We start from the raw sequence: 22,219 nt of genomic DNA on the forward strand, positions 1-22,219 counted from the left end.
ACCTGGATATACTGCCAGTTTATGGCACATCAGTTTGGAATCTATGCCAGGCATGTCTGCGGCCTTCCATACGAAGAGGTCGGAGTTATCTTTTAAGAACTGTATTAGTAGCTCCTTTAGGTCTCATTGTAAGGTTGCCCCAATATTCATTATTTTATCCCGGGTATCCCCAATGTGGACTTCTTCTGTCTCACCTTCGGGTTGTGGACGAAGTTCTTCGCGAGCTCGAACTCCCCCGAGTTCGATAGTGTTGATTTATTCTCCTCTGGGGTTTCCTTTAAGGTTCAAACTTTTGTTGTAACAACGTCGCACAAGCTTCTGGTCTCCCTTTATCGTGGCGATCCCTCCTGGAGTTGGGAACTTCATCCATATATGTAGAGTGGAGATTACTGCGGTGAGCTGGTTCAGCGTTGTCCGACCTATGAGGGTAGTATAAGCTGAGCTCACATTGACTACGATGTAGTCTATGTTCAGTGTCCTTGACCGAGTTTCTTTTCCAAAGGTGGTGTGCAGCGAGATGTATCCTAGTGGTTGAATTGGGGTGTCTCCAAGTCCGAACAAACTATTCGGATAGGCTCTGAGCTCTTTTTCTTGTAGGCCGAGCTTGTCGAAGGCGGTTTTAAACAAGATATTCGCGGAGCTTTCTTGGTCTACCAATGTTCGGTGGAGGTTAGCGTTGGCGAGTATAATAGTAATGACCATGGGATCATCATGCCACGGGATGATGCCTGTGGCGTCTTCATGGGTAAATGTAATAGTGGGGAGGTCGGGCGACCTGTCCCCTTCTCCAACATGGTATACCTCTTTGAGGTGTCTTTTGCGGGATGATTTAGAGATCCCTCCTCCTGCGAATCCTCCATTTATCATATGAACGTGTCTTTTAGGGGTGCGAGGTGGATGTTCAACCCATCCGATCTCTTCATCCCTTCTTTTTTTTCTTTGTTTATCCGCTTTGTTGGCTAACAACCGGTCCAGTCGCCCTCATTTTTAAGGTCGAAGCATGCTTTGGTAGCATGTCCGTAGATTCGGTGGTATTTGTAATATTCTGACCGACTTCCTCCTCTTTTGTGTTTAATCGGGTGAGGTGGGGGGAACTTCTCAGTGTTGCATATCTCTCGGTATACATCCACAAGAGATACCCGGAAAGGGGTACATTTTTGGTATTTTCTAGGTTTCTCGGTGGATTGGTATTCTTTTTTTCTGGTTTCTTTATCCTTGTCCCGTGGCGGGTAGAAGAGTCTGGTTTTTGAGCTATCTCCCAATCGGGAGTTCTCTTCCATATTTATATATTTTTTCACCCTTTCTTGAACCTCGTTTAGAGATGTTGGATGCTTCTTAGATATTGAGTGGTTGAACGGTCCTTCTCTTAGGCCGTTGATGAGCCCCATGATGGCCGCTTCTGTTGGAAGACTTTGTATGTCAAGGCATGCTTTGTTGAATCTTTTTATGTAGATGTGGAGGTTTTCTCGATCTCCTTGCTTAATCCCTAGTAGGCTTGGAGCGTGCTTGGCTTTATCCTTTTGGATGGAGAAACTAGCTAGGAATTTCTTGGCAAGGTCATTAAAGCTAGCAATCGATCTTGGAGGTAAGCTATCAAACCACTTTATTGCTGTTTTCGTTAAGGTGGTCGGGAAGGCTTTGCAACGTACTGCATCCGAGGCGTCCGTGAGATACATCCTGCTTCTGAGATTGCTGAGGTGATGGCTTGGATCTGATGTACCATCGTACGGGGTCATGTCGGGAGCTTTAAAGTCCTTTGGGACTTTAGTTTTCATGATCTCCTTGGTGAATGGGTCTTGGTCTTTATGGAGGCTATCTTCTAGACTAGATTGAGTGGCTTTAGTTTTGAGGTTGGCTTCGAGCTTTAGGAGTTTGTCCTCTAGCTCTCGGCGCCCTCTCGTTTCTCTCCGGAGGTCTCTTTCGGCTTCCCGCTGATGTTCAGCCTCTTTTTCGAGTTGCTTGAGACGATCCTGCCGCTCTCAGAGGGCACCTAAAATTTTTGTATTTGGAGAATGCTCGCCTCCATTGGGTTGAAGTGTATCCTTCGGTGTGGCATCCGCGTTCTTATGCAGCGTTCTGTTATCCAAATTGGAATTGTAGTTGTTGTCAAGGTTGTCCGCCATGATGATGAGATGACTTCAAGGTTCCACGGCAACGGCGCCAATATTCCGAGGATTACCTAAAACTGAAAGTTGATCTCGGATGAGATCTGCTATTATGGCCGGAGCTGTCGTGTCCGACTTGTTGGTCCTGATGGTGCTGTTGATCCTTGATCATCGAAGGGTGGTGGTACCTGCAAGAGACTCCGATGCTTAAGTTAGCACGGGCTTTAAGTAGGTTTTTGTGTAGAATCAGAGTATGATTTATACTTGGGTGTTCCAGTGTATTTATAGTAGTGTGGAGTGACCTTTATTGAGATAAGTTAGTTATCCTATCTTATCTTTATGTGAAGTCACCTTATCTTTCAGGCCAGCCGCCTTTAGAGTATGCTGGTCTTGTTTGGGCATACTTGGGCCTTTGTAGGGATGTTGGCCAAGCTCTTTATGGAGAAGAGGTTGGTATTGACCAACCTTTATAAAGAGGTCAGTCGTTTTTGTCTTCATCCATCCCGGTTCGGCTAGCTCGACCCATGGTATGAACAGGAACCAATTTGAATGGACTCAGGAATATGAACAGGCCTTCCAAAACTTTAAACATTCCTAAGCTGACCCCCAATCTTTACCCGACCTATCCCAGGGGAGGAGCTCATTCTCTACCTAGTAGTAGCAAGCCGGGTAATAGCTTCTGCCTTGGTATGAGAAGATGAACATAGAAAACAACCCCTCTACTTTGTGAACAAAGCACTGCAGGGGGTAGAACTAAACTACCAAAAGATAGAGAAGTTTGCATACGCCCTTATCATCACTTCCAAAAGGCTATGTCCTTATTTTCAAGCTCACACTATAATGGTCCAAACTAATCAACCTATGAAGCATATTCTACAAAAGATAGACAGTGTAGGAAAAATGCTACAATGGGATATGGAGCTGTCCGAATTTGACTTAAGGTATGAAATTCAGACAGCAATCAAATCCCAGTATTTGGCTGACTTCATAGTAGAATACACGGAAGCCCAAGAAAATCCATCAACTTGAAATTTGTACGTAGATGGATCGTCTAACAAAGCTGTAAGTAGAGCAAAAGTTATCCTGTAAAATGAAGAAGGAACTCAGATTGAATTCTCACTAAAATTTGAGTTTTCTGCTTCTAAAATTCAAGCAGAACATGAAGCCTTGCTTGCTGACTTAAAGCTGGCCAAAGAAGTCAGGACAGAAAGGTTGATTATATTCAGTGATTCTCAAGTGGTAACATCCCAAGTCAATTGACTTATCAGGCAAAGAACCCAAACATGAAGAAGTACTTAGAAGAAACACGAGAATAATTAGCCAGCTCTCAGAAAGAGAGGTCCAATATATAGCTCAAAAATACAATGTCCAAGCTACTACCCTCTCTAAATTAGCCAGCAGCAAGCCAAAGGGCTACAATAGAAGCTTGATCTAGGAAATTCTCCACACGCCATTAGTAGCAAAGGAAAATGACAAGTTAGACATAATGACCATATCTAACCAAATCTTAGGATGGATGACTCCCATAGTCGAATATCTCAAATTCGATATTATTCCTAAAAGTAAAAAGGAAGCAAGCAGGCTCATAAGGGATGTACAACACTATACCCTAGTCCACAACATTCTTTACAAAAGAGGGGTATCTACGACCCTATTGAAGTGTGTCCCGACATCTAAGACTAACGACGTCTTAAAAGAAGTTCATAATGGTATACGTGGAAATCAATTAGGAGTATGATCACTAGCTAAGAAAGTGATCCGAGCCGGCTTCTTTTGGCCAACCTTGCAAAGGAAGGCGGCCGATTTTATTAAAAAATGTCTGCCTTGTCAGAAGCATGCCAATTTCCATGTAGCACCTCCATAAATGCTCATCAGCGTCACTTCGCCATGGCCATTCGCAAAATGCAGACTTGACCTTCTCGGTCCATTTCGAGAAGCTCTGGGACAAGTAAAGTACCTCATAGTAGGTATTGATTATTTTACTAAATGGATTGAGGCGGAACCATTAGCGACCATCACAGTTCAAAGAAGTCAAAAATTTCTTTATAAGAACATTGTCACAAGGTTTGGAGTTTCACACTCCATCACCACGGACAATGAAACTCAGTTCACCGACTCAATCTTTAGGAATTTGGTGGCCAGCCTCAAGATTAAACACCAATACATATCAGTAGAATACCCTCAGGCCAATGGACAAGTTGAAGTTGAAAACGAAGTCATATTAGCTGGGTTAAACCGCCGACTATAGGATGCAAAGCGAGCATGGGCAGACGAGCTCCCTCAGGTCTTGTGGGCATATCGGATAATCCCCACTCAACAACTGGGGAGTCATCTTTCTGACTTGCTTATGGGATAGAGGCCATGATTCTTGTAGAGATCACTGAGGAATCTCCAAGAGTCAAATTTTATGATGAAGTGATCAACATCCAAAAGTAAAAGGAAAAACTCGACCTCTTCCCAGAAGTCTGAGAACAAGCTCAGATAAAAGAGGAGGCCTTGTGTAACACCTCACTATCAGAACATCATGCTTCCAGCTGCGCCACTCTGATAGAAAAAATATTATGACGACTTCCATATATATAATAATAAGCTATGAGCCTTTGATTCAAAACCGTATCGCTGTTCTCTTTGAAAAACCGGAAAAATACTTTTTTAATAAAATAAACAAGCATATACATATACAAAAATTCTTTCTCAAGTAACTTATACATATTATATACATACAAATCATACAAATCCTATCCCTCTTACAAAATTATAATATTAATGGCAAAGGAAGAATAAATAATAACTAAACTTATACATGCATATCACATAAGCTAAACTAAAAAATTCTTCATAAGCTTCTTCGTCTGTTTCCTGAAAAGGGAAATGTATCACCCTCACTATCAGAATGTTACACTTCCGGCTGCGCCACTCTGATAGCGAGAATATTACGATAACTTCCATATATATAATAATAGGCTATAAACCTTTGACTCAAAACCGTATCGCTGATTCAATTGCAGTGATTATTGCTCGTTTTATGAATCTATTCAAAATATTAATAATTTATTATTTAAAATTCAAAGTTTGCTTCTCTAGTTATAAGAATTTCAAAACTCAATTAATAACTCAAAACATCATCAATTCATTCACCAATACTCAGTTTTCAAACTAAATCAATCACATACTTTACATGGGGCAAGGCAACACAATTAGGAACAACCCTCAGCATCACCACCACCAGCATGAGAGACCTCTCAGTTATCAAACACAGACAGTTTAAACAACAAAAACACAGGCATAGACAACAATTACAACAAATAGATCATGTAGCAGCTTATAACAACTAAGCACATAGGCATGCCAAAATAAAATGCAAACTCAATAAAAATATACAAATGTATATGATGCATGCCTGTCCTACTGGCCGTGAGCTCATGTGTCCGTTACTTTGCCAAAACCCGCACATCCGGTAGCTAATGATGAGCGGATAATTTATACGCTTTTTGGCATTGTTTTTAGGTAGTTTTCAGTAAGTTCAAGCTACTTTTAGGGATGTTTTCATTGGTTTTTATGTTAAATTCACAATTCTGGACTTTACTATGAGTTTGTGTGTTTTTCTGTGATTTTAGGTAAATTCTGGCTGAAATTGAGGGACTTGAGCAAAACTCTGAAAAAGGCTGACAAAAGGACTGCTGATGCTATTGGAATCTGACCTTCCTGCACTCGAAATGGATTTTCTGGAGCTACAGAACTCCAATTGGCGCGCTCTCAACGGCGTTGGAAAGTAGACATCCAGAGCTTTCCAGAAATATATAATAGTCTATACTTTGTTTGGAAATTGACGACGTAACTTGGCGTTGAACGCCAAGTACATGCTGCTGTCTGGAGTTAAACGCCAGAAAAACGTCATGATCCGGAGTTGAACGCCCAAAACACGTCATAACTCGGAGTTCAACTCCAAGAGAAGCCTCAGCTTGTGGATAGATCAAGCTCAGCCCAAACATACACCAAGTGGGCCCCGGAAGTGGATTTATGCATCAATTACTTACTCATGTAAACCCTAGTAGCTAGTCTAGTATAAATAGGATAAGTTACTATTGTATTAGACATCTTTTGACAGTTTAATCTCTTGACTGTTTAGCCTTTGATTATTCGGTCTCTTGATCACTCAAGGGGGCTGGCCATTCGGCCATGCCTGAACCTTTTACTTATGTATTTTCAACAGTGGAGTTTCTGCACACCATAGATTAAGGGTGTGGAGCTCTGCTGTACCTCAAGTTTCAATACAATCACTATTTCTTTTTATTCAATTCTCTCTTATTCTTATTCCAAGATATACGTTATAGTTAACTTGATGAATGTGATGATCCGTGATACTCATCATCATTCTCACTTATGAACGAACGTGACTGACAACCACCTCCGTTCTACCTTAGGCTGGGCGCATATCTCTTAGATTCCCCAACAGAATCTTCGTGGTATAAGCTAGATAGATGGCGGCATTCATGAGGATCCGGAAAGTCTAACCTTGTCTGTGGTATTCCGAGTAGGATCTTGGGAATCCGGAAAGTCTAACCTTGTCTGTGGTATTCCGAGTAGGATTCCGGTATTGAATGACTGTGACGAGCTTCAAACTCCTGAAGGCTGGGCGTTAGTGACAAACGCAAAAGAATCAATGGATTCTATTCCAACCTGATTGAGAACCGACAGATGATTAGCCGTGCTGTGACAGAGCATAGGAACGTTTTCACTGAGAGGACGGGATGTAGCCATCAACCAAGGGTGATGCCTCCAGACGATTAGCCGTGCAGTGACAGCGCATAGGACCATTTTCCCGAGAGGATTGAAAGTAGCCACCGATGATGGTGATGCCCTATATACAGCTTGCCATGGAAAGGAGTAAGAAGGATTGAAGGAAGAGTGAGTAGTGAAGCAGAGTTTCAAGAGGAGCACAGCATCTCCATACACCTATCTGAAATTCTCACTATTGATTTACATAAGTATTTCTATCCCTTTTTTTATTTTCTTTTTATTATCAATTTTCGAAAACCCATAAACCAATTTAATCTGCCTAACTGAGATTTACAAGGTGATCATAGCTTGCTTCATACCAACAATCTCTGTGGGATCGACCCTTACTCACGTAAGGTTTATTACTTGGACGACCTAGTACACTTGCTGGTTAGTTGAACGGAGTTGTGAATTCAACTGGTGCCACAATAATGATTTCATACAAGTACAAAAGAATATGGATCACAATTTCGTCCACCAAGTTTTTGGCGCCGTTGCCGGGGAATGAAAAGCAATGAATTTTGCAAAATGGAATAACAATTGAATCACAATTTCGTACACCAAGTTTTTGGCGCCGTTGCCGGGGATTGTTCGAGTATGGACAACTGACGGTTCATCTTGTTGCTCAGATTAGGTAATTTTCTTTTCAAAAATCTTTTTCAAAAATTTTTCTTTTATTTTTCGTTTTTCCAAAAATATTTTCAAAAAAAAAAATAATAAAAATACAAAAAAATCATAAAATCATAAAAACCAAAAATATTTTGTGTTTCTTGTTTGAGTCTTGAGTCAATTTTTAAGTTGGTGTCAATTGCATGCTTTAAAAATTTTTTCTTGCATTTTTTTTGAAAATTCATGCAGTCATGGTGTTCTTCATGATCTTCAAATTGTTCTTGACAAGTCTTCTTGTTTGATCTTGAGGTTTTCTTGTTTTGTGTTGTTTGTTGTTTTTCATATGCATTTTTCGTTTGTTAGAGTCCATGCATTAAAGATTTCTAAGTTTGGTGTCTTGCATGTTTTCTTTGCATCAAAAATTTTTCAAAATTATGTTCTTGATGTTCATCATGATCTTCAAAGTGTTCTTGGTGTTCATCTTGACATTCATAACATTCTTGCATGCATTCATTGTTTTGATCTAAAAATTTCATGCATTGAGTAATTTTGTTGTTTTTCTCTCTCATCAATTAAAAATTCAAAAATCAAAAAAATATCTTTTCCTTATTTCTCTCTAAATTTTTGAAATTTTGGGTTGACTTGGTCAAAAAATTTTTAAAATTAGTTGTTTCTTACAAGTCAAGTCAAAATTTCAAATTTTAAATATCTTATCTTTTCAATATATTTTTCAAAAATCATATCTTTTTCATTTTTTTTCTATTTTTCGAAAAATTTCAAAAATCTTTTTCAAAATATTTTCAAAATCTTTTTCTTATCTTTAGATCAAATTTTCGAAAATTAGCTAACAATTAATGTGATTGGTTCAAAAATTTGAAGTTTGTTACTTTCTTGTTAAGAAAGGTTCAATCTTTAAGTTCTAGAATCTTATCTTGTAGTTTCTTGTTAGTTAAGTCATTTTAAAAATTAGATCTTTTTATCTTTTATCTTATCTTTTTCAAAAAAATTTTTTCTTTTTCAAAATTTAATTTCAAAATATCTTATCTAACTTCTTATCTTCTTATCTTTTTAAAAAATTTTGATTTCAAATCTTTTCCAATCGACTAACTAACTTTTTGTTTATTTCTTATCTTTTTCAAAACCACCTAACTACTTTTCCCTCTCTAATTTTCGAAAATATCTCATCCCTTTTTCAAAAATTCTTTTTTGTTTTAATTTTTAATTTTAAACTTATCTTATCTTTAATTTTCGAAAATTACTAACCCCTTTTTCAAAATTATTTTCGAAATTTCCCTTCTCTTTTCTTCTTCTATTTAATTATTTAATTACTAACACTTCTCTTCACCTCTCTTCATCCAAAAATCCGAATCCATCCTTCTTCATTCTTCTACCCCCTTCTTCTTCTACTAACATAAAGGAATCTCTATACTGTGACATAGAGGATTCCTCTTCCTTTTCTTGTTTTCTTCTCCTTCATATGAGCAGGAATAGGGAAAAAGGCACTCTTGTTGAAATTGATCCAGAACCTGAAAGGACTCTGAAGAGGAAATTAAGAGAAGCTAAATTAAATTATTCTAAAGGTAACCTTTCAGAAATTTTCGAACAAGAGAAGGAGATGGCAGCCGAAAATAATAATAATGCAAGGAGAATGCTTGGTGACTTCACAAAGCCAACGTCCAAGTTTGATGGAAGAAGCATCTCCATTCCTGCCATTGGAGCCAATAACTTTGAGCTGAAACCTCAGCTAGTTGCCTTGATGCAACAAAACTGCAAGTTTTATGGACTTCCATCTGAAGATCCTTATCAGTTTTTAACTGAGTTCTTGCAGATCTGTGAGAATGTAAAGACGAATGGAGTTGATCCTGAAGTCTACAGACTCAGGCTTTTCCCTTTTGTTGTAAGAGACAGAGCTAGAATATGGTTGGATTCACAACCTAAGGATAGCCTGGACTCCTGGGATAAGCTAGTCACAGCCTTCTTGGATAAATTCTTTCCTCCTCAAAAGCTGAGCAAGCTGAGAGTGGATGTTCAAACCTTCAAACAAAAAGATGGTGAATCCCTCTATGAAGCTTGGGAAAGATACAAGCAGCTGACCAAAAGATGTCCATCTGACATGTTTTCAGAATGGACCATATTAGATATATTCTATTATGGTCTCTCTGAATTTTCGAAAATGTCATTGGACCATTCTGCAGGTGGATCTATTCACCTGAAGAAAACGCCTGAAGAGGCTCAAGAACTCATTGACATGGTTGCAAACAACCAATTTATGTACACCTCTGAGAGGAATTCCGTGAATAATGGGATACCTCAGAAGAGATGAGTTCTTGAAATTGATGCTCTGAATGCCATATTGGCTCAGAACAAAGTGTTGACTCAACAGGTCAACATGATCTCTCAAAATCTGAATGGATGGCAACATGCATCCAACAGTACTAGAGAGGCAACTTCTGAAGAAGCTTATGATCCTGAGAACCCTGCCATGGCAGAGGTTAATTACATGGGGGAACCTTATGGAAACACCTATAACTCATCATGGAGAAATCATCCAAATTTCTCATGGAAGGATCAACAAAAATCTCAACAAGGTTTTAACAATGGTGGACGCAATAGGCTGAGCAATAGCAAGCCATATCCATCATCTTCTCAGCAACAGACAGAGAATTCTGAACAAAACACTTCTAATTTAGCCAATATAGTCTCTGATCTGTCAAAGGCCACTTTCAGTTTCATGAATGAAACAAGATCCTCCATTAGAAATTTGGAGGCACAAGTGGGCCAGCTGAGTAAGAAAGTCATTGAAACTCCTCCCAGTATTCTCCCAAGTAATACAGAAGAGAATCCAAAAGGAGAGTGCAAGGCCATTGATGTGATCAATGTGGCCGAATGCACAAGGGAGGAAGAGGACGAAAATCCTAGTGAGGGAGACCTCCTGGGACGTCCCTCAAGCAAGAAGGAGTTTCCTATTAAGGATCCAAAGGAATCTGAGGCTCATATGGAGACCATAGAGATTCCATTAAATCTCCTTCTGCCATTCATGAGCTCTGAAGACTATTCATCCTCTGAAGAGGATGAAGATGTGACTGGAGAGCAAATTGCTCAATACTTAGGAGCTATCATGAAGCTGAATGCCAAGTTGTTTGGTAATGAGACTTGGGAAAGTGAACCCCCCTTGCTCATTAGTGAACTAGATACTTGGATTCAGAAAACTCTACCTCAAAAGAAACAAGATCCTGGCAGGTTCCTAATACCTTGCACCATAGGCACCATGACCTTTGAACAGGCTCTATGTGATCTAGGGTCAGGGATAAATCTTATGCCACTCTCTGTAATGGAGAAGCTGGGGATCATTGAGGTACAACCTGCCTTGTTCTCATTACAATTGGCAGACAAGTCATTGAGACAAGCTTATGGATTAGTAGAGGACGTGCTAGTAAAGGTTGAAGGCCTTTACATCCCTACTGATTTCATAATCTTAGACACTAGGAAGGAAGAGGATGATTGCATCATCCTTGGAAGACATTTCCTATCCACAGCAGAAGCTGTGATAGATGTCAACAGAGGTGAATTAGTCCTTCAATTGAATGGGGACTACCTTGTGTTTAAGGCACATGGCCACCCCTCTATGACCAAAGAAAGTAAGCATGAAGAGCTTCTCTCAGTTCAGAGTTAAGAAGAGCCCACACAGTCAAACTCTAAGTTTGGTGTTGTGAGGCCACAACCAAACTCTAAGTTTGGTGTTAAGACCCCATATCCAAACTCTAAGTTTGGTGTTTGGACTACACAAACATTGACCTGATCACTTTGTGGCTCCATGGGAGCCACTGTCAAGCTATTGACATTAAAGAAGCGCTTGTTGGGAGGCAACCCAATTTTATTTATCTAATTTTTATTTTATTGTTATTTTGTGTTTTATTAGGTACATGATCATGAGGAGTCACGAAAAAATCATAAAAATTAAAAACAGAGTCAAAAACAGAAGAAAAAAATTTTTCACACCCTGGAGGACGCACAGACTGGCGTTCAACGCCAGTAAGATGCATCTGGCCGGCGTTCAACGCCAGAACAGAGCATCATCCTGGTGCTGAACGCCAGAAACAAGCACCATTCTGGCGCTGAACGCCAGGAATGTGCCCAGAGAAGAAAAGCTGGCGCTGAACGCCAGCAACAAGCATGAAACTAGCGTTCAACACCAGAAACATACTTTACATGGGCGTTGAACGCCCAAAATGTGCACCAATGGGCGTTTAAACGCCAGAATGGTGTGCAAAGGCATTTTACATGCCTATTTGGTGCAGGGATGGAATTCCTTGACACCTCAGGATCTGTGGACCCCACAGGATCTCCACCTACTATATTCCCACCTTACCTCCTAATCCTAATTACACTCTCCTAATCCTAATCACACTCTCCTATTCCCCATGTCACACTTCCCAACACCTTTCACCAATCACCTCAATTCCTCTTCCCAATCAACACCTTCACCACTCACATCCATCCACTCTTCCCCACAAACCCCACCTACCTTCAAAAATTCAAAATCAATTTCCCACCCATTCCCACCCAAAATGGCCGAACATACACCCTCCCCTCTCCCTATAAATACCCTTCCATTCTCCTTCATTTTCACACAACACAAACCCTATTCTCCCACTTAGCCGAACCTACATCTCTCCCTCTCTACCATATTTTCTTCTTCTTCTTCTTCTCTTCCTTCTTTCTTGCTCGAGGACGAGCAATATTTTAAGTTTGGTGTGGTAAAAGCATAAGCTTTTTGTTTTTCCATTACCATCAATGGCACCTAAGGCCGAAGTATCCTCTAGAAAAGGAAAAGGGAAGACAAAAGCTTCCACCTCCGAGTCATGGGAGATGGAAAGATTCATCTCCAAGAGCCATCAAGACCACTTCTATGATGTTGTGGCAAAGAAGAAGGTGATCCCTGAGGTCCCTTTCAAGCTCAAAAAGAATGAGTATCCGGAAATCCGACATGAGATCCAAAGAAGAGGTTGGAAAGTCCTAACCAACCCCATGCAACAAGTCGGAATCTTAATGGTTCAAGAGTTCTATGCCAATGCATGGATCACTAGGAACCATGATCAAAGTATGAACCCAAATCCAAAGAATTATCTCACAATGGTTCGGGGGAAATACTTAGATTTTAGTCCGGAAAATGTGAGGTTAGCGTTTCATTTGCCCATGATGCAAGGAGATGAACGCCCTTACACTAGACGGGTCAACTTTAATCAAAGGTTGGACCAAGTCCTAATGGACATATGTGTGGAAGGAGCTCAATGGAAAATAGACTCCAAAGGCAAGCCGGTTCAAATAAGAAGACTGGACCTCAAGCCTGTGGCTAGAGGATGGTTGGAGTTCATTCAACGCTCCATCATTCCTACTAGCAACCGATCTGAAGTTACTGTGGATCGGGCCATCATAATTCATAGCATCATGATTGGAAAAGAAGTAGAAGTTCATGAGGTCATCTCCAATGAAATCTACAAAATAGCCGACAAGCCCTCCAATATGGCACGGCTAGCTTTTCCTCACCTTATTTGCCATCTATGTTACTCAGCTGGAGTCATCATAGAAGGAGACACCCTCATTGAAGAGGATAAGCCTATCACCAAGAAGAGGATGGAGCAAGCAAAAGAGTCCATTCACGGTCCTCAAGAGGTGCATGAGGAAGCTCATCATCAACAAATCCCTGAGATGCCTCAAGGGATGCACTTTCCTCCCAACAACTATTGGGAGCAACTCAATACCTCCTTAGAAGATTTAAGCCACAATGTGGAACAATTAAGGGTGGAACATCATGAGCACTCCATCATTCTCCAAGAAATAAGAGAAGACCAAAGAGCAATGAGGGAGGAGCAACAAAGGCAAGGAAGGGACATAGAAGAGCTTAAGGACATTGTTGGTCCTTCAAGAAGAAGACGCCACTAAAGGTGGATTCATTCCTTGTTCTTTATTTCTTTCTGTTTTCGGTTTTTAATGTTGTGTTTATCTATGTTTTGTGTCTCTACTTCATGATCATTAGTATGTAACCATGCCTTAAAGCTATGAATAAATTCCATTAATTCTTCACCTCTCTTAAACGAAAAATATTTTAATTCAAAAGAACAAGAAGTACATAAATTTCGAATTTATCATTGAATTTAGTTTAATTATATTGATGTGGTGACAACACTTTTTGTTTTCTGAATGAATGATTGAACAGTGCATATATCTTTTGATATTGTTGTTTATGAGTGTTAAAATTGTTGGCTCTTGAAAGAATGATGAACAAAGAGAAATGTTATTGATGATCTGAAAAATCATGAAATTGATCCTTGAAGCAAGAAAAAGCAGTGAAAAAGCAAAAGCTTGTGAAAAAAAAAAGGTGGCGAAAAAAAAATAGAAAGAAAAAGAAAAAGCAAGCAGAAAAAGCCAATAGCCCTTAAAACCAAAAGGCAAGGATAAAAAGGATCCAAGGCTTTGAGCATCAATGGATAAGAGGGCCCAAGGAAATAAAATCCAGGCCTAAGCGGCTAAATCAAGCTGTCCCTAACCATGTGCTTGTGTCATGAAGGTCCAAGTGAAAAGCTTGAGACTGAGTGGTTAAAGTCGTGATCCAAAGCAAAAGAGTGTGCCTAAGAGCTCTGGACACCTCTAACTGGGGACTTTAGCAAAGCTAAGTCACAATCTGAAAAGGTTCACCCAGTTATGTGTCTGTGGCATTTATGTATCCGGTGGTAATACTGGAAAACAAAGTGCTTAGGGCCACGGCCAAGACTCATAAGTAGCTGTGTTTAAGAATCAACATGCTTAACTAGGAAAGTCAATAACACTATCCAAAATTCTAAGTTCCCAGAGACGCGAATCACTCTGAACTTCAAAGGAAAAAGTGAGATGCCAAAACTGTTCAGAAGCAAAAAGCTACAAGTCCCGCTCATCTAATTATAATTAATATTCATTGATATTCTGGAATTTATAGTATATTCTCTTCTTTTATCCTATTTGATTTTCAGTTGCTTGGGGACAAGCAACAATTTAAGTTTGGTGTTGTGATGAGCGGATAATTTATACGCTTTTTGGCATTATTTTTAGGTAGTTTTCAGTAAGTTCAAGCTACTTTTAGGGATGTTTTCATTGGTTTCTATGTTAAATTCACATTTCTGGACTTTACTATGAGTTTGTGTGTTTTTCTGTGATTTCAGGTAAATTCTGGCTGAAATTGAGGGACTTGAGCAAAACTCTGAAAAAGGCTGACAAAAGGACTGCTCATGCTGTTGGAATCTGACTTCCCTGCACTCGAAATGGATTTTCTGGAGCTACAGAACTCCAATTGGCGCGCTCTCAACGGCGTTGGAAAGTAGACATCCAGAGCTTTCCAGCAATATATAATAGTCTATACTTTGTTCGGAAATTGACGATGTAACTTGGCGTTGAACGCCAAGTACATGCTGCTGTCTGGAGTTAAACGCCAGAAAAACGTCATGATCCGGAGTTGAACGCCCAAAACACGTCATAACTCGAAGTTCAACTCCAAGAGAAGCCTCAGCTCGTGGATAGATCAAGCTCAGCCCAAACATACACCAAGTGGGCCCCGGAAGTGGATTTATGCATCAATTACTTACTCATGTAAACCCTAGTAGCTAGTCTAGTATAAATAGGATAAGTTACTATTGTATTAGACATCTTTTGACAGTTTAATCTCTTGACTGTTTAGCCTTTGATTATTCGGTCTCTTGATCACTCAAGGGGGCTGGCCATTCGGCCATGCCTGAACCTTTTACTTATGTATTTTCAACAGTGGAGTTTCTGCACACCATAGATTAAGGGTGTGGAGCTCTGCTGTACCTCAAGTTTCAATACAATCACTATTTCTTTTTATTCAATTCTCTCTTATTCTTATTCCAAGATATACGTTATACTTAACTTGATGAATGTGATGATCCGTGATACTCATCATCATTCTCACTTATGAACGCACGTGACTGACAACCACCTCCGTTCTACCTTAGGCTGGGCGCATATCTCTTAGATTCCCCAACAGAATCTTCGTGGTATAAGCTAGATAGATGGCGGCATTCATGAGAATCCGAAAAGTCTAACCTTGTCTGTGGTATTCCGAGTAGGATCCTGGGAATCCGGAAAGTCTAACCTTGTCTGTGGTATTCCGAGTAGGATTCCGGTATTGAATGACTATGACGAGCTTCAAACTCCTGAAGGCTGGGCGTTAGTGACAAACGCAAAAGAATCAATGGATTCTATTCCAACCTGATTGAGAACCGACAGATGATTAGCCGTGCTGTGACAGAGCATAGGAACGTTTTCACTGAGAGGACGGGATGTAGCCATCAACCAAGGGTGATGCCTCCAGACGATTAGCCGTGCAGTGACAGCGCATAGGACCATTTTCCCGAGAGGATTGAAAGTAGCCACCGATGATGGTGATGCCCTATATACAGCTTGCCATGGAAAGGAGTAAGAAGGATTGAAGGAAGAGTGAGTAGTGAAGCAGAGTTTCAAGAGGAGCACAGCATCTCCATACACCTATCTGAAATTCTCACTATTGATTTACATAAGTATTTCTATCCCTTTTTTATTTTCTTTTTATTATCAATTTTCGAAAACCCATAAACCAATTTAATCTGCCTAACTGAGATTTACAAGGTGACCATAGCTTGCTTCATACCAACAATCTCTGTGGGATCGACCCTTACTCACGTAAGGTTTATTACTTGGATGACCCAGTACACTTGCTGGTTAGTTGAATGGAGTTGTGAATTCAACTGGTGCCACAATAATAATTTCATACAAGTACAAAAGAATATGGATCACAATTTCGTCCACCAAGTTTTTGGCACCGTTGCCGGGGAATGAAAAGCAATGAATTTTGCAAAATGGAATAACAATTGAATCACAATTTCGTACACCAGCTAACCTAGACATGGTCCTCTTGAAAACTGGTGAGAGGTACAATACCACAATCCTCACCTGTTGGGGGTTTAGAGTCAAAGGCTCATAGCCTATTATTATATATATGGAAGTCGTGGTAATATTCTCCCCATCAGAGTGGCGCAGCTAGAGGCATGACATTCTGATAGCGAGGGTGTTACATGTTGAAACAAAGGATGACCTCTAGGTGCAACTAGAAAGTAATCAGGAGGAGCTTTACCATGAACGACCTCATACTTATCCAAAATGACATCGGAGTTCAGAAGTCGGGCGAAGAAAAGCTGGCTGCAAACTGGAAGAGACCTTACAAGGTTGTCAAAGTCTTAGGGAAAGGTTATTATAGGGTGTCCGACTTAAAAGGGAACAAGCTCCCCAGGTCGTGGCATGCATGTAACTTGAAGAGGTATTATAGTTAGAAAGTGCACCTTGATCCTTAGTGTACTCGTTTTTCTGACTTCATGGTTTTTTCCCTAAAAGGATTTTCCTGATGGGGATTTTATCGAGGCATAACATGCAAGGGCTAAGGATTATAAGAAAAAAATCCTTAGTAGCAAACAAATTCATGTCTTATTGATAATAAAGTATTTTCTTACTAATTTTCCCATTTCAAACGCATTATAAACTCAAAAAATTGTAAAAATGATTGCCCGACCTATAGGGTCGGTAAGATGAAGCGACGAGGTACAAATTAGTGTAAGAAGTTATGTAAACAGTTCATGAACCGACCACAAATGGGTCGTACCTAAAATGAAATTAAAAATAACTTGTTAAAGTCTGATTACTCAAAGTCGAAACTTATATGTTTAAAGGAAAAAAAAGAAAGATCTCAAAATGACCAATCTACTTTAACAAGTTTGTCAAAATAGCTTCAGCTTCTAATAGTTATATCAAATAAGAAAGGATAACTAGATAACACCTTCATGCAATGACGACTATCAAGAAAGTGGAAAAAGGTTCTTAACAGCCAAACCAAAGTCATACAAACTAGAAAATAAAAGTTTTTCAAGAAGATTACAATTGTTCATAAAAGACACCCAGGTCGGGCCATTCAAACTTAGAAAATCATAGGGATGGAATTGCTTGCCAATAATAGCATCCTCGGGTTGAGCGGAAGAAGTTGGGATATATTCAGACACTAGCACCGCAGGAATCAGGAGAAATATAGAAGGAAGGGGCTCACCATCCACTTGAACATCACAACTTGAGAAGCCTGCTCGATTTGTGCCTCCAAAGTCTTCGGATCGAGCAAAGGGGTATCCCCCATCTAGAGCAAGAACAATCTTCCCATCCACTACTATATTGTCCAGGCTGATGAGGGAGAGGTCTGCCTCGGGTGCAATAACATGAAACTAACCCTTCAGATTAGCAACCATTTCATCCATGCCTTCGGCTACGGTTTCCTCAAGTTCTGCATATCTTTCTTGAGATTTAGTGACCTTATCCACCAAGTCGAGATTCTCTCTGAAGACCCTGGTGTAATTCTCCTCGGCTTTCTTCTTTAAACCCTCTGACATGGCAAAAACGGCCTCTACCTAATTTACTTTAGCCTGAATTTTACCAAGGTTGGAGAGCAACGACTCCCTCTCTTCCTTCCACTTCTTTTTAGATTCCCTTATTGAGGCCACTTCAGCCTGGGAGGCAGCCAATGATCTTTGGGTAACACCAAAAGGAGTCTTCTCTAACTCTCTAGCTAAGGCTGTACAAATGCCCACTATCCAGACTCCACCTCGTTGAAGGAGCTGAAGGTGGCTCTTAATAGCAGCATTATCCATGCTGATGAAGCTACAAGGAAGGACGTGTTTTTCACTCCAAGCAAGAGCATCAAAACCCTACTTGTATATAATCCCTGACTCTGAAAACTTGCATTCGTTGGGGTTCGGTTCTATAATGGAAGGAGGAGGTAAGACCTTGGGGTTGGCCGAGCTAGAAGGAGGAAAGATCGGGTTAGAAGTCAAAATAGGGGTGATCTTCAGAGAGGCCGAGGCGCCTAAATCTGACATAGAGGGAGAGGCCAGGTCAGTAGTTTCACCAACCTCTTTCAATTGTATGCTTGATGTCAGGGCATCTTGGCCAATTTCACTGACCTTTTCTATACTGTTTTAGGGTTGTTTCATGCATTTTCTTAGTAAATAAGCAAGTTTTGGGTAAATATACACTTACACCTTGATTCAAGCAAACATTGTGAACTTTACATGATTTCATAAGAATTTTGCATGAATTGAATGATAAAATGGATGATGCATGGTCTCATAATTAAGAACCAAGCTTTGATGCACTTTATTTGCTTGATTTCAGGACAAAGGAAGCAAGAAAGAGCCACGTTAGCAGCCACAATAGTCTAACTAACGTGACCACTAACGTGGAATGGGAGTAAGTTTGTAGCGTTAATGGAAAAAGTGATTGCCAATAATGCCTTTGAAAGCCATCATAGCCCACGTTAGTTGCCACGTTAGTTACATTAACGTGGAAGTTAACGTGGAAAGGAAAGGGGAGCTCCAACGTTAGTGGTAAAGTTGAACACCACTAACGTTCCAAAAGGCCACACTTAGCCACCTTAAGAGTCACGTTAATCCAATTAATGTGAACTCTAACGTGGAAGGAGAAGGAAATCGCCAACGTTAGTGACACTCACCTTTGTCACTAACGTTGGACTAAGCCAATATTGCCTACGTTAGTGGTCACGTTAAGACCACTAACGTGAAGGGTAACATGGAGCAAGGAATGATAGGCCAATGTTAGTGACACTCACCTTTGTCACTAACGTTGGAGATGGCAATTACCACCACGTTAGTGGTAACGTTAATGCCATTAACATGAGGCACTAACATGGGAAGAAGGGGCATTTTGACGCGTTAGTGACAAAGGTAAGTGTCACTAACGCTCTCGAAGCTTGGGCATGCCCACGTTAAGGGCCACGTTAGTTACACTAATGTGGATCACTAACGTGAGGAAGAGAAGCAAGAAGCAACATTATTGGCAAAGGTGAATGCCAATAATGTTTGCGAAAGACTAAGAAGCAACGTTATTGGTAAAGGTGAATGCCAATAACGTTTGCGAAGGACTAAGAGGCAACGTTAGTGATCACGTTAGTGCCACTAACGTTGAAGTTAACGTAGATCAATTTGGTTTGGAGCGTTAGTGAAAACGGTTATTGTCACTAACGTTTTCGAACCCAAATTTACACTTAATGTTAACACCACTAACGTCCTAACTAACGTCCACCCATGCCTGACTCACACTTTTTTTGCAAGTAAAGCTGAGCCCACTGAAGATTGAAACTGCTTTAACTCAAGATCAAAGGCTCATATCCAAGACTTGAAGAGCTGACCAGAAGATCAAGAAGAGTAGTATATACAGGAGTAGTTTTGAACTAGAAAGAGGCTTGGCATTATTGGGAACTACATTCTGTATATTTACTTTTCCTGCAAATTCTAGTTTACTTTCAAAATGCACTCTTCTCTATCATCTTCCATTTTTAGAGCTATGAACAACTAAACCCCTTTTCATTGGGTTAGGGAGCTCTGTTGTAATTTGATGGATCAATTATAGTTTTCATTCTTCTTCTTCTTTCTTTTCTCTTGATTTACTAGAAAGCTTTCGATCTTAAATCAATTAGTTAGTTGTCTTGGAAAAGAAAATCTCCATAATTAGATCTCCTCTGAGCCTTGGAAAAGGGATGAGGAGATCATGCTAGAATTGCTTTCTCATGTTGGACCAAATTGGGGTTTGGATGGATATAGTGACATATAATCTTACCAACACTTTGATTTGGAAATACATGTGGTATAATCAGTGACCATACTTTATCTCTTCCCATGAGCAATTAAATCAAGGAATTGGGCAATTGTTCAAGCTTAGAGAGATTGGGTTGCCAAGGAATTGTGATCCAAATACCTAATATTTCCAAGAAGATCAATGAATGCATTGATTGAGGAAGAGATGAGAATGAACTTGATCCAGAGAATGCAACATCTCCTAAGCCCAATGAATCCCCTATTTCTGATCTTACCCATTCTCTTTACTTTCTGCCATTTACTTTTATGTTCATCTCCCCAAATCCCCATTTAAGATTTTGTAATTTACTTTCCATAATTTATTTTCCCGCGATTTAATTTTCTGCAATTCTCAACTCAATTTCTGCTTAGCTCAACTAGAACATTCCTCTAATTAAAGTTGCTTGACTAATCAATCCCAGTGGGATTCGACCTCACTCTATTGTGAGTATTTACTTGACAACAATTCGGTATACTTGCGAAGAGAAATTTGTTGAGAGACAAGTTTTCGTACATCAAGTTTATGGCGCTGTTGCCAGAGATTGATTTTGTATCGACAATGATTAAGTTGAAGGATAACTAGATTGAGCAAATTTTTTTTGTTTTGATTATTTCATCTTAGTCATTTATTTCTAGTTTATCTATTTTATTTCTGTTTTCTTTCTTCTTCTTCTGTTTCCCTTGCTATCTACCATTTAGTTCACTAACCCACTAATAAGAGTAATTTCTAATAAGAGTAATTCTTTTATTTATTTTCTTTCTTACTTGTTACTCTGTTGGTTGTATGACAGGTAGAAGAAGCAGAGCTTCAACTTCCTTTGATTCTGAACCTGAGAGGACCTTCCTTAGATTAATGAAGGAAGTAAGAGGGAAGAGAGTCGTTGGTGTTGAGGAAGAAGAGGAGTATTTTGAAACAGATATGGAGGAGAATATGGAGAACCACCATGAAGAAGAAGCTCACAACCATGCCAGAGAAGGCCCAGTGAATCATGCTGGACAAGAGAGAAGAGTTCTAGGCTCTTACATCAACCCAAATCCAGGAAATTGTGGAAGTACCATTCAAAAGCCAACCATACATGCCAATAACTTTGAACTAAAGCCCTAGCTCATCACCCTTGTTCAGAACAACTGTGCATTCAGAGAAAGTGCCCAAGAAGATCTCAATCAACATCTAACCACATTCCTAAGAATACGTGATACTGTGAAGTCTAATGGTGTTAATTCGGATGTCTAAAAACTACTTTTGTTCCCTTTTTCACTTAGGGACAAAGCATCTAAATGGTTGGAATCTTTCTTGAAGGAGAGTTTAACAGCCTGGAAAGATGTGGTGAACAAATTATTGGCGAGATTCTACCCTCCTCAAAGAATCAACAGGTTGAGAGCTGGGGTACAAACCTTCAGGCAACAAGATGGTGAAACTCTCTATGAGGCATGGGAGAGGTTTAAGGACTTAACAAGAAGGTGCCCACCAGACATGTTCAATGAATGGGTTCAACTGCACATTTTCTATCAGGGTATTTCTTATGAATCAAAGAAGGTCGTAGACCATTCATCCGAGGGATCTCTAAACAAGAAAAAGACCATTGAAGAAGCCATAGATGTCATTGAGACTGTAGCTAAGAATGACTACTTCTATGCTTCTGAAAGGAGCAACACTAGAGGAGTGATAGAGCTAAACCATATGGATGCACTGTTGGCTCAAAACAAGATGATCACCAAGCAGTTAGCTGACCTTAACAAGAAGATGGAAGGGAACCAAGTTGTAGCAGTCACCACTTCATCATCGGCTCAAGAAGGAGTAATTACAGAGGAAGATAGTGACTGGGAACAAGCCAACTATATTGGAAACTCACCTAGGCAGGCCCATGACCCATATACCAAAACCTATAATCCTGGTTGGATGAACCACCCGAACTTTGGGTGGGGAAATCAACAAGATCAAGGCCAGGATCAAAGGCGTCATAATCCCAACAACAATGCAACTCACCAGCATTCCACACAGAGATCATATCA

At 39.9% G+C, this 22,219-nt stretch overlaps 1 protein-coding gene across 1 annotated transcript; it reads right to left on the reverse strand.

Annotated features, from left to right (window-relative positions):
- Positions 1-255: 255 nt before the first annotated feature.
- LOC140184077 (uncharacterized) lies at positions 256-702 on the reverse strand. Its single transcript, XM_072234363.1, has one exon. It carries the CDS (start codon positions 700-702, stop codon positions 256-258), a length of 447 nt encoding a protein of 148 aa, XP_072090464.1.
- Positions 703-22,219: the final 21,517 nt, after the last annotated feature.

The sequence above is a fragment of the Arachis hypogaea genome, chromosome 4, assembly GCF_003086295.3.
Source record: "Arachis hypogaea cultivar Tifrunner chromosome 4, arahy.Tifrunner.gnm2.J5K5, whole genome shotgun sequence".
NCBI lineage: Eukaryota > Viridiplantae > Streptophyta > Magnoliopsida > Fabales > Fabaceae > Arachis > Arachis hypogaea.